The sequence below is a fragment of the Harpia harpyja genome, chromosome 6 (assembly GCF_026419915.1).
Source record: "Harpia harpyja isolate bHarHar1 chromosome 6, bHarHar1 primary haplotype, whole genome shotgun sequence".
Classification (NCBI taxonomy): Eukaryota; Metazoa; Chordata; class Aves; order Accipitriformes; family Accipitridae; genus Harpia; species Harpia harpyja.
The window spans coordinates 3808164-3820240 of NC_068945.1; the positions used below are offsets into that span (position 1 = coordinate 3808164).

The 12077-nt window shown below is 46.5% G+C and overlaps 2 protein-coding genes across 3 annotated transcripts in view; one reads left to right on the top strand and one right to left on the bottom strand.

The window, feature by feature from the left end:
- Positions 1–7971, bottom strand: PKDREJ (polycystin family receptor for egg jelly). Its single transcript, XM_052790094.1, has one exon. The coding sequence runs from the start codon at positions 7969–7971 to the stop codon at positions 1–3; it is 7971 nt and encodes a 2656-aa protein (XP_052646054.1).
- TTC38 (tetratricopeptide repeat domain 38) overlaps positions 7866–12077 on the top strand; it is a 21894-nt gene continuing 17682 nt past the window's right edge. Inside the window, exons 1-2 of one of the 2 annotated variants that reach the window (XM_052790097.1) lie at positions 7866–8115; positions 11664–11741. Coding sequence is in view for 1 of the 2 variants with exons in the window: in XM_052790095.1 (XP_052646055.1) it covers positions 8409–8432; positions 11664–11741 (102 nt within the window). In the remaining variant the exon portion in view is untranslated. Of the gene's footprint in view, positions 8116–8337; positions 8433–11663; positions 11742–12077 lie in introns of those variants that run through there. The other variant, XM_052790095.1, reaches the window with a different exon arrangement.

Genomic DNA, 12077 nt, shown 5'->3' on the forward strand with positions numbered 1-12077 from the left:
TTATATGACAAGATAAACCATTTTTTTTCCATTTATTTTTCTGCTCTTGAGCCCTGAATGTCGCTGATGTCTTCTGTCAGGCTGCCCGTAGAGTACACTGTGAAAAAGATCAGGCTCGCTGGTTTTGGATGTTTTACAGATCAGAAGATAAAATATACTTCTGAGCCTTTGCAATACAAAAGTAACCACTTGTGCTTCATCAGATGGTTCTTCATATACAGGTTGTTTCATATCTCCATAGGCAGACATAATAACAGCTTGGAAGAGATTGATCAAGACACAGATCATCACCAGCATGAAAGAGGCTAGGAAAAGACCACCCAGCAACCTGTTGGATGAAAATGCGGTATCTCTGAAAGCTGAGACACAGTAAGAGAATATGGTCTGAGCTGAGTGGATCATGTTATTGTAATTCCATTCATGTTGCCCAAACACAAGGTAGCCAAAAGCCATAAATACAAAGAAGTACACCACCACTAAGAGGGCCATTGAGGAGATTCCAGGAAGGGCTGCCAAGATCGATCTTTGTGCCAGGCGTACGTCATAAAAGAATTGAGAATATTTTAGAGTTTTCAAAACTACAAGAAATGCTAAAAAGCCCATAGTAATCCTTAAAATCTTATCTAAATGAGAAACTGCATGAAAATGAATGAAATCATTTGGATGAAGTAAGTAAAACTTCACTATATCTGCCCCCACCTTAAACTTTATGACCTTTAAAAAAACAAAAAGGAGGAATGCTGATTTTAAGCCAAAGTTGATTATATTGGAAATGTTTTTAATGTAATCTTTTTTTTCTTGGCTTATGATGTAAAGCTCATCTGCAATGTAAATGAACAGAAAGGCAAGAGTAATTACAAACACAAACATCTGAGCTTTAGTTTGCTGATGAAAAATGGGGAGTGCAAAAGAGTGTACTGACAAACTTGGTTTTATGATCCCAAAATGAGACATTTCAAATATGACCGAGATGGTGCAAAAGAGAGCTGCATCTGAGTTGAATGTAGTTAGTTCAATGATCACAGCCCATGTCTTTTCATCAAGCCAGTTGCTCTGTTGTAGAGCATCCAGCCTTGTCGTTGAATTACGTCTTCCTTCTTCAGGGAAAAAGTAAAACGTGTATCCTGCTGGTCCATATGTGTGCAAATCTCCATATGAATAGTACGTCCACAGAGTCCTGTTTTGCTCATAAGTGAACCCACCATAACTGCTGGCATCCTTGGAAACGGACTGGTTGGCAACCTTTGTCCAAGCGCCAGCATAGTCACCTTTCTCTGGGATGTCACTGCCATATTTGTGAAGACAGTGGCTTTTACTGATCACAAAGTTATTTACATAGCTGTGAGGATGGAAGCATTTTTTCTCAGTACCTTTAGCCCGCACTTGCCTCATTCTAGGCAAACCAATGATTTTGGACCAGCTCTCGGGAAAAAAGGTTGGCTGAATGTCATTGTGGATCAAAGGCAAGAATAAGTCTTTCACCCACACGTAGATATGTTCTAGCTTATCTACAGTGGAGAGTCGTGGAGAGAATTGGTTATGGATGAATCGGTTGTAGTGGAAACTGTTGGCATTCTCAGTGGAATAGGCAAAATTTAATAGCAGCGTTAAAAAGACAAGGTGACTGATGAAACCTTTTGTGAAAATAAATGCCTTGACTTTAATTTTTGCCCTTTTCAGCATGTTTGCAATTTCATCAGCTTCTAAAGGCTTATACTGCTTGGTGCCTCTGACTTTAGCGAGTTTCAAGTGCAACTCTCTCATCTCATCAGCACTCATCGTTTCTTTAGCCAGCTTAATCTCAGAATACTTTTTCTGAGTTAACCATGTGATGTTTTCACAGTACTTTGGACGAATTGTACTCATAGCTGAGAAAAAACTGATTTTTAGAATTGAAAGGAGAAACACATTCTCAATAAAGGAGGTTGCAGATGCTAAAAGCCACTCTAGTGAAGTCTGATAGCCGTAAGACAAACCGTATAACACAATGAAAAATGATGATAGCCCAGTGACAGCTATAACTAGTGCCCATGAGAGATAGACGCACCACCACCAAAAAACTACGTGCGGTCTCTTGTGAAAGGACATGGAGGCAATGCTTGGTTTCCTTTCTTTCTGAAAGTTGCCCCCTTCTTCTGCGTGATTATTACTAAAATTGAAATTTGATGGTTGTCTTCTCGGGCAAGCCTTGGCCATTGGAGGGGAATTCGCGGTTATCATCTGCTCCTCTGTTCCAATTACATTTGCATCTCTTTCAGAAACTGTGCAATTACTCCAGTTTTGGGGAGCTCCCTTGCTTCTTGTCTTTCTGGAACATAGCGGGCTCTGTGATTTGCTGGGACCGGGAAGGTTCTCTGAGGGACTAAAATTCCTTGATTGTGCTGAAGTTTCTGAAAGGTACAATTTTTGCAAAGGCTCCTTCCAGTTCTTAAGATTTCCAGACAGGAGGGGTGAACTTAGCTTTTGGTCCGTCTGAGCCACACCATGAGGAGAAGGTTCCTCCAGGGAGTACTTAAATAAGGCAATTATAATCATTTCCACAGGTATGGTAACCAAAGCACATTCAATTCCTACTGTTATTGATCTCAAATACCTCAAGTGTATTGGAGATTCTTCTTCCTTGCCAGCATTAAAGAACATAATGTTAACAAGCAAGTTTAATAATAATATTGCTAAACATGAAGACAACCTTTGGAGCCTGCTGAAAGTGCCAGTTAGAACGTGAGCAAAAATCGAGAACCACAGATGGCCCTCTGTCAGGCTGTTGGCAAGTTTAATCAAAAAATAGTCGATTCTGGGCAGAGGTGTCTTCGGGTTTGTGACAGCAAATGTCCTTTCTAGTAAGTGATCGCCCTTGTCAAGAGAAAGCCATTTCCTGCACATAAAGAACCAGGTCTTCCTGGTGGACGTATTCTCAACTTTGGCTCTGCTTAAGAACCAGCTTGGAGATGGGCCCTTGTTATTGTGCCAGACCCTGAAGGAACAAATGTCTCCCAAGTCTTTCTTAGTAGTTAACAGAAAGCAATCAGTGCTTCCTTGTTGGAAAGATGGAAAATGTGGGTGCCGTAAACAATGGACGTCACTCGTGCCATTCTGGCCGATGAGCTGAAGAAAGACATCTGCTTTGGTTCCAGCTCCCCAGCGACTGCCTGTGTATAAAGTGACCAAAAAGCTCACTTTATCAAAGGGGTCATTGTCTGGCAGAACTATAATCTTGTCTTTGCTGTACCTCTCAGCCCTGTCTTTCCTTATGGCCCAGAGGGACAAAAGAAAGTAGATGGCAAAAATAAAGAGCACTGTTAAGAGGGTCACTGGGTTTTTAGGTATGTCTGCTATCAGGGTTTTTCCTAGATCTACTGTGTTGGGGGTAACTATTACTTTGGCTGCCAGGAACCTGATGTTGAACGTGGATGCATTTGACGCAGTGTGGACTGACAGGCTTCTGCGACTCCGCTTCATATTGCAGACACAATGTACCCTCTGCCAGTTGGTCATGGAGCCAAGCCTGCATGTGTCTTCTCTCCACAGACTTTGAACTCCATCCAGAAATAAGCACTGATCACTAAAAATGTGTATGCTTACCAGTCTCTGGGTTTGATACCTTACAACATAGGGTGTCAGCAAGACAATGGAGATGTTATGAGTGTCTGTACTGCTTCCCTGAGCTGTGGCTGTCAGCAGTGACTCTGGGAGACAGATAATATAGGGAGCCTTAATGTTACAGTCAGTGCTAGCTGTCTCATTTTTGCTTGCAACTGTTGGCATATTGTGAAAAGCAGCAAATGAGGCTATGGGATGAGCATGAGTGACGTTGGCACCTGTAAACACTAGCAACTTGAAAGTAACTTTTAGTTTTGTCAGGATCTGGATGTATACGCTCTTGGTATTTCTGCTGACTTCAAAACTAAATCCTCCAGTTGTGTAAGCTTGTGTTTTGTCGGGTCCCATTGCTAACTGAAAAGTTGAAGATTCCTTATCTTTCCTAGCAATGGTAATTTCTGCTCCTTCAGGCATGATCCCTAGTAGATCCCCATTAGCCTTGGTCTCTGCCATTTTAAACCCCAAGACCATTGTTGCGATTTCTGATGTGTAACCTAACCAAGGGAAGGGGTTCTCATCAAACTCAAAAAGGGCAGTGGAAATCACGGCATCGTGGGGCAATCCTGAATAATTTCCCTTTTTCAGTGATGGAAAAAAGCAATTCCTGCAGGCGTTTCTGGTAGAGAAAGCATTTGCAATGTTCCGGGTTTCATCTTTCTTCAGAGTGATATTCCAGTGTTTTGTTTCCATTAGAGTTTCTGTTTCTCCAGGGACTTTTCCCTGGAAAACTATCTCCGTTAAATTTTCCATGATGGAGAAGGCTTGTTTAACTCCACTTACATTGACATTCCTGCGATGCAGAAGAGCAGCTCTCAGAATGTTGGACAAGCATCTTAGTATTCCACTGGTCTGAATTTCTGCTTGCTCAGACCAATGGCTCTCATTCCTCTGTATCTTCAGCACTCCAGTTACTTCTGTCAGTTTCTTAATGGCAAGGTCTTGTGACCTAACATTCACTTCATCGACTTCCTCTGTGACTTGAGAAAGAGAAGCAACTACCTGGTTGATTTCCATTGTGCTCTCAACTGAAATATTCAGGGCTGCTTTAATCAGGCTTTCCCGAAACTGAGCCTTAGGGAGCTGGAGAGTTGGCGGGGCTTTAATATAGTTTAAGACTGAGGCTGCCAGATAAGCCAAATAACCCGCGCTAAAATAATCTCCAGTCTGGAGATAAGACGTCATCGGTGCACTCAAACCGCTCACTGAGGCCAGCAGTTCATGAAACACAACAGCTAGTGGTCGACTGTTAACTGGGTTCCACACACGGACATATAAACTCACTTGGGTGAACGCCCCAAGGGAATCACGGACTTGAACGTAAAGTGTCAAGGTGTACTTCTGAGAGGGCACTCCAACTGGGAGAAAAGATGGAGGAGTTTTAGGCTGATAGCCAAAGTACAGAATTGTGCCAAATGTATTTTCCTCCACAGAAGTTATTTTGGTAGTTTTGGGTACATTGGAAGCTACTATCACTTTATATGTCAGAGGTAAATTGCTGTCAGAAAATCCACTGCATTGAACAACAAATTTTGTCAGAAAGGCTGTACCCCGGTGTGGGTTGATGGTACACTTACCAGCCCGAGGAGGAGAATTTACCTTAAATGTGTGTCTGTAGATTGAAGACCTACCATCCCAGGTAGTTACTTTTAACAGAAGTATGTAAGATCGATGTGCAGTCTTTGTAAAAGTCAGAGCATGTATAGACAGGTATGACCCAGACCTCCCTGTTGAGGTTCTGGAAGACCAGTCAAAGCTAATTTCTGTAGAGTTTTCTGAAAAAAGGGACCAGTAGTAGATGGGCTGGCTGTTTGTTCTACAGTTTAGGCATTTTCCAGACAAGGTAAATCTCTCTGTTGGAATTAGAGTACTACCACAGTTTTCAAGGCATGTCACGTCCAGAAGGAGTGGGGAGCCGGGCTGCACATCTACAGTTTGGTCAGCATAACTCCTCCTTCTATCCTTTTGAATTGCTAGACGAAAGTAGTATATGGCGTTTCCTGGGAGGGATTCTGGTGGCATTGCTTGAACTGGACCTGAGAATGTTAACCATTTCAAATCCCTCTGGGCCGGATGGCATCTCTTTCCTGGGCTGACTTTCATGTTTTTATAGTCTGATACCTCTTTAGTGCAGTACCAAGTAAATGTGATTCCCTTTAGTCCTTCCTGTGAATCAGGGTCATAGGAAGCAGAGCCGTCAAGGGTCCAATTATCAGAAAAACCCACTGTGCGGAATGTGCCTCCTGCAATATTTGCCACTAGGTCAGTGCTCTCAATCTGAACATAAACTTTGTCTGAGCCCCTGAGGACTGTTGTGGTCCTAATTGGGGTTATCGTAACAGTGAAATAAAACAGATACAACCCATAATCTAAAGTAAAACTGGGAACAGTTAAGTGTATCATTTCTATGCCATACATCAAAGAAGAGTTTATTGGTCTTGTCCAGTCCGGAATAGTTGTTGTGTCCCGAACAGGGTAGATTCGCCACAAGGGGTTGATAGATATACCAACGTTGCAGTCTACTAGTAATCTGACAAAGAGGTAAAAAGATGTCCCCCTTTTCTGGCGCAGGACAGAGGTATGAAGAACAGGTTTCTGAATCTGCACGGTGTCTATGTAACAGGCTTCTTTCTGGCAAGACACTGGTGCTTCTATGGTTTTTGCAGCATAGTTGTTGACTCTGACTCTTAAAAGAGCCGGTGTTAGTGTACTTCTAGTACAGTTCACTTTTGCCACAAACCCTGTGTATTTCTCTGGATCAAACGGTAAAGCAGAGCGACGGACAAAACGTGTGGCATTTCTTATGTGATCGTTGTATGTGTACGTGCTATTCTGGAGAAGGTGGTCTTTTTGTGTTCCAAAAAGCTGCAGATGGAAGGTCCACTCACATTGTAGCATCGGATGTTGAGCAGGGATAAACCACAGTAAATAAGCAAAGCTCTGCAGAAAAGAAGGATGGCCGCTGCTGAAAACGTGGACTTCAAGGTCTCTTTCTGCCAGAGACCTAAACAAAGCTCTCTTCTGATTCATATAGAGGTACATATTGAACCTGTACCACTGGAAGGCCACAAACTCTACGGAGAGTAAGTAGGAGAGCTCCTTGTGTTGGTAGAACACCGTGCGTGTGTTAGGGCCATCTGTGGAAATAGGGCTGTTGTTTTCTTTGGTTGTGTAAAACATTCCGTGGTTGTACCTGAAAATGTAAGTGCTACTGTTGGTCTTCCCTGGGTGAAGGTTGACATGGGTGGGAGTTTCTCTGCCTGTAATTAGGCTCAGGGTACCGTTGAGTAGATGTAGTTCTCCTGTCAATTCCTCGAACCTCTTTCCATCAACATGAAAGTAAATGCTGGCCACCACCATCTCACCCAGGCTCTGAGGTGTGGAAATGGCACAGAAGTTGCTCTGCAGAGTAAAGGAACTGTAGGAACGGAGCCAACCTCCTATAGCCTGCATGTCCACCAGTCTGTAAGCCAGTGTCCTCGGGGTAAGGGGCTGAAGCCTCCAGGAGAGGCTGAGGGGCTGTTGAGGAAAACTAAGGAGCTTGGAGCTGACGCTGAGGACATGCAGCAAGTCAGGCTCTACCTTGAGAGAGAGGCTGAGGCTTATCTGAGGCATCTGCTCGATGCTGACCGAAGCGACATGGAGGCCGTGTTGCCTGTAGCGCACAGTCACGCGGTAGCTGTAGTAGGTAGCACAGGTCTGTTGCAGCTCGGCTGTTGGGTAGATAGCAAGCGGCGGCGTGTCTTGATGCTGACTGCTGGGAAGGAGAAGGGTAGAGGGGCTGCCTCCCTGGCTGCTGAAGCGGTACTGCCAGCTGGCACTCTTGAGGCGTGCGCACCAGCCCAGCTCTACTGACTGCCGTGCATGGATCAGGTGCGTCTGTGGCCAAAGCACGAACAGGCGCATATCCTGCCCAGACACCTCGATGCTCATGTTGTGGTGAAAGCACTCAGGTGCAGCGCATGAAGCAGACGAGCATTGCACTGTAAGGAGGCTGGAGGCCATGGGTGGAGGAGCGCTTCCTGGTGGGAGACCTGTCTGCAGCGTGACCCGGCCTGACCAGCGCGAGGTGTTCTTCACCCAGGCCGAGTTCAGGTACCAAAAGCAGTGGGGTGGGGGTGGTGGCCGCCCCTCTTTCCCCTCTGCCTCTGGTCTTGCTCCTGGGGCGGGCTGGTAATGCAGGTTCATGGTGCTGTTCCACAGGCATGAGACCCAACGCTCGTTGTCCTGCCGTTGAGACACTTGTCCGTGAGGGCCCCAGCAGGTGACCAGCAGGGGTGGTGGCTGGAGACGGGGAGAGGAGGCCCCCGAGCCTCGGGGGCAGCAGCCGAGCAGCTGGAGGAGGAGGAGGAGGAGGAGGTGAAGCGCTGTCATGGCCGTAGGAGCTGAAGGAGCGGAGGGAGCGCAGCCATTGTAGGGCAACAAAGACGGAGGCTGACAGCTGGCGACTCCCAGCTGCTGGAGAAGGGCTCCGAGGAGACCGGAGCCTGCTCGCCGTCCTCCTCCCCGGCACAGCTGGTCAGAAAGGTGTTGAACTTCAGAAGCAGCGGATCGAGCGTGGATGCGCCCGCTGCCGCAAGAAACAAGTATTTCGGGGCCGATAATCTACACGAAACACATCCGTCGGCAGCACCGCGGTCACGTTCGATAGCCCCGCGGCTCGTGACGGAGCCGCTGCCAACGGACCGACCCGCGCCCAGCCCTCCCTGCCGCCCCGCCCGCCGCTGGCCCGGCCCCGGCTCCTCCTCCGGCGGGGACGGGAGGCGCGGACCCGGAGGACGGCGGCAGCGGAGCCGCTGCGGGCGGGGGTCATGGCGCCGCTGAGGGACTGCAAGGTGAGGGCTGGTCTGAGGCGGAGCGGGACGTGAGGCGCCCGGCCCGGCCCCGCCGCAGCGACCCGAGCGCGGGGTGCTGCGGCTGCTCTGCCCGCCGCCCCTGCTCCTGACGGGCGCCCGGGGCCCGCGGGAGTGCGTCCTTCGGGCGGGCGGTGTCCTCCCGTGCGGGCTTTGGGGAGGCCGAGAGCCGGGCTGGGAGGGGGGCTGCTGGCGGGAGGGGAGCTGAGGCGGCCGGGAGGTGCGGTGAGGCCTCTGTTGGGGGCTCACCTCCCTTAACGCCCCCGTAACCTCACGCTCGGCGGGGGCTGAAAATGGGGACGAGTCTCTGCACCCTTCCCTCCCACGAGGGAGGCAAACCCGTGTCTGAATATCTGCGGGTCTTGTTCATAGTGCAGACTGGGCCCACGGGCGCTGCCCTGCCCTTTCTGTGGGCCTCAAAAGTGGGTCAGGCCTCCTCTTAACTCTGAAACAGCCTCAAGTCCAAGGGTTCAAAATCTGTCTGCAGGAGCTAGTTACTGATTAGTCATTTGTGTGCTTTCTTCCCAATGAAGTTCATTCTCTCTGTCACTCCTTTTGTTGTTATTTTTTGGTTAATTAGGCAGGGGGAGGTAAAAATGAATTCTTGAAGATTTTGTGAGTGTCGTAGGTTCATGAGTGCCAGAGCTCTGGAGAGCTGCCACGGGACTAATAGAGGATGTGCTAACAGCGACACGCAAAGAGCAGGTTTCTCAGAGCCAGCTGGGATTCTAGCAGGGAAAAAAATTACAAATGAACAGTCACCAGATCCCGTGACTAAACTCTCATCTTAAAGCAGGAGAAAGGGCAAGGCTTTGGTCTCGCCAAGAACCAGTAAGAAGAGCCAAGGCCACGGCGCTCTCCTCTGAGAGGCATCGCAGAGAAGAGTCTCTTCTGGAGTTAGAGAGGAAGGTTGTGGGAAATTAGTGTAGCAGAACTCAAAGGCAGCCTCTGTGGGAAGGGGAGGTGATAATTGTTTTACAAACTCTCCAGCCTGAGTTTTACTTGATCGTACTCCCTCTCTTGTGGATTTCCTCAGTCACAGTCTGATACCTAAGTACAGACAAGCCCCGAGACCTGAGTGTCCCAGGTAGTCTGGGCAGGGCCACTTGTGTACGACCCAGAGGACAAAGGGTGCTGGCTCTTCTGTGCTCCCAGTTGCTCTTTGGTTCCTTTGACAGAAACAGATTAGGTTTGGAGCAGATCTTTTATGTCTTTTAGGAGTCAGCAGCTGTTATGGGGTGGTTCTTCCCTGCAGCCCGTTGTCCTGCTGTGCTAACAGGAAGAGTGGTGGCATACATGATGTGATGCAGCCTTGCTGCCATCCTCCTGTTGCCAGAGTGGGAATCTTCCAGTGAGGAGCGAGTTACGCAGGCTGTAGCCTTAGCAGAGCAGAGGCTTTCTAGAATGGATAGAAATAGCATGTACTTCAAGTAGATCAGCAGTGTCCTTAGTGATGGATGCAGGCCTTTTTTACTAACCCTTGTTCTGCTGTTTTTTCTACTGCTTACACACAGATGTTTTCATTCCTGTGAATCATAGCATTAACAAATGTCCTCAAAATGGGATGACATTTTCTACTTGGCAAGTACCTCAGGCTTTTGTGCAAAACGGGCAGTGGCAAAGAGAGCTGCTTCAAACAGAGCTTGTTTTTGATGACTGGTGATGAAAGTGGTTCCTGGCCTATTTTGCAGGGCACCTTGAAAGGTAGCCTGTAAGTAGCAGGCCTAACCTTGCTACCCTCTAAACTTTTCTCTTTACGCTGTTTCTGGGTATAGTATGAATTGTAAAGAAAATTTGTAATTTTATATTCAGGTCTAGTCTTTCAGGCTTGTAATTTGAACATTCAAGTGCCTGAGCTGTTGGAATGTGAGCCTTTAATCCAATCGCAGTAGCAAAGCTTTAGGATATATTAACAAAGATGTCTTTGCCTGGTTACTTAAAATTTTTGACAGTTGGGTCATTAGAATCAGGAAATACGTTGAAGTGTAAAACGAGACGAGCTGAATTCTTGCAGCATCCGCAAGGACTAATCCCCCATTAGGAGGAGTCTGAATTGGCTTTGCCCCAGGTCTTTTTTTATGTCTATCCTGTACGTTCTGTGTACTGGAATAAAAGTGATGCTGAAGTGATGGGGGCAGCTCCTCAAATGTGTTTATGCTTAAACAGGAATGAATATTTTGTGCTGAAGATAAGTCTGTGCTTGAGAAGCTTACAATATTGGAGGCAATGATGGGTGCAGTATAGGAACACTGAATGGAGAGTGATTAGTAGAAATAAACCCAAACGTTACTAAAAATATCTGAATAGGTTGCCAAGGGAAGCACCTCAGCTTGTGAGATGGCAGACTTTGTCGTTGTGTGGCTATCCCGTGCAAGCAACTAGAGATTACATGCCTGTTTGCTGTAGACACCCACATGAATAAGTTAAGCATTTTGAAAGAGGCATTGGATTTTTCATTTTGTTGCCTGAGTTACTTAAGAGAGCAGTCGTGGAGACAACCATGAACCAGGGTGCTGTAGCTGCTGCAGCTTAATTCTACCATTGAGTCAACTGCATATCTGCCAAATGAACTCTTTTCATTCTCCAGCAGCTAGGCAGGAGATGTAGCACCTCAGTCAGTGTTACATAGCTTGTTAAGAAACTATGGCAGCCTGATCAAGTTTTGCATTTTAGCTTTATCAAATACCCGTTTTCTTCCTTTTTGTAAGGCTTGTGTACAAATCTGTGGTCCAAATTCTTTGTTGGTTTAACTCCAGCAACTTGGTGGATTTGCTCTGCCAGGCTGTTTAGCCTGCAAGTTACTTAAGGTATTGATTTCAGTTATAAATGGACAGGGGTTTATTTTACCATGTCTCTACTTCACATGAGGTGTGTCTGCAGCAGAGGGACTAGCCAAAAGTTGAGTTGTAATGAATTAAGAATGGGTCTCTCATTATGAGGTGAGTGAGCCATCAAGATCTTCTATTACACTTTATAATTTGTCGCTTTATTCCCACTGCTAGCCCCAACTAATTGAGTCTTCAGGTGTAACTACAACTGAACAAAACGTTTGTGTGTCTGCTTACATTGTCCTTCCAGCTTTTCCTTTTTTTAAAAAAAAAAAAAGCATAGCTGACAAAAAAATATCAGAACACTATCAATTTGAAAATCTGTTGGCATAATCTGGAAAATGAGTGTGTAAAATGAGCAGGTTTGTATTTGTTTGTTGTGCAGGCCTGGCAGGATGCTGGACTTGTCCTGTCTACGACTAGCAATGAAGCCTGTAAGCTATTTGATGCTGCGCTGACGCAGGTATGACTGAAAAGTGTAAGAAAATGTGATTTGAAGGGACTGGTGCATGAAACAGTCTTTGCTGTAGTTGATACTTAAATTTCTTATCAGCTGGGAGAGCCTCAAAATCAGGCTGCCACAGGAGTTCAGCTGTTAGCAGGCAGCAGAAAACCTCTGCAGCAGAGGGCTATGCCGGATGCTGCAGCTGTGGGGAAGACCTCAGACAGCATGCTCCTCCTACTTGACACTGGAGAATCAACCAGTTGACATAAACCACATAGAAACCCAGGGTTATTAGTTCTGCTGGAGGCTAAACTATCTTAAAGGAAACAGTTTTTCTGTTTTCCTACTATGCTA

Excerpts from the sequence above, each read along its gene's own strand:
- PKDREJ (XM_052790094.1), bottom strand. The coding sequence starts at position 7,971 with ATGACAGCGCTTCACCTCCTCCTCCTCCTCCTCCTCCAGCTGCTCGGC.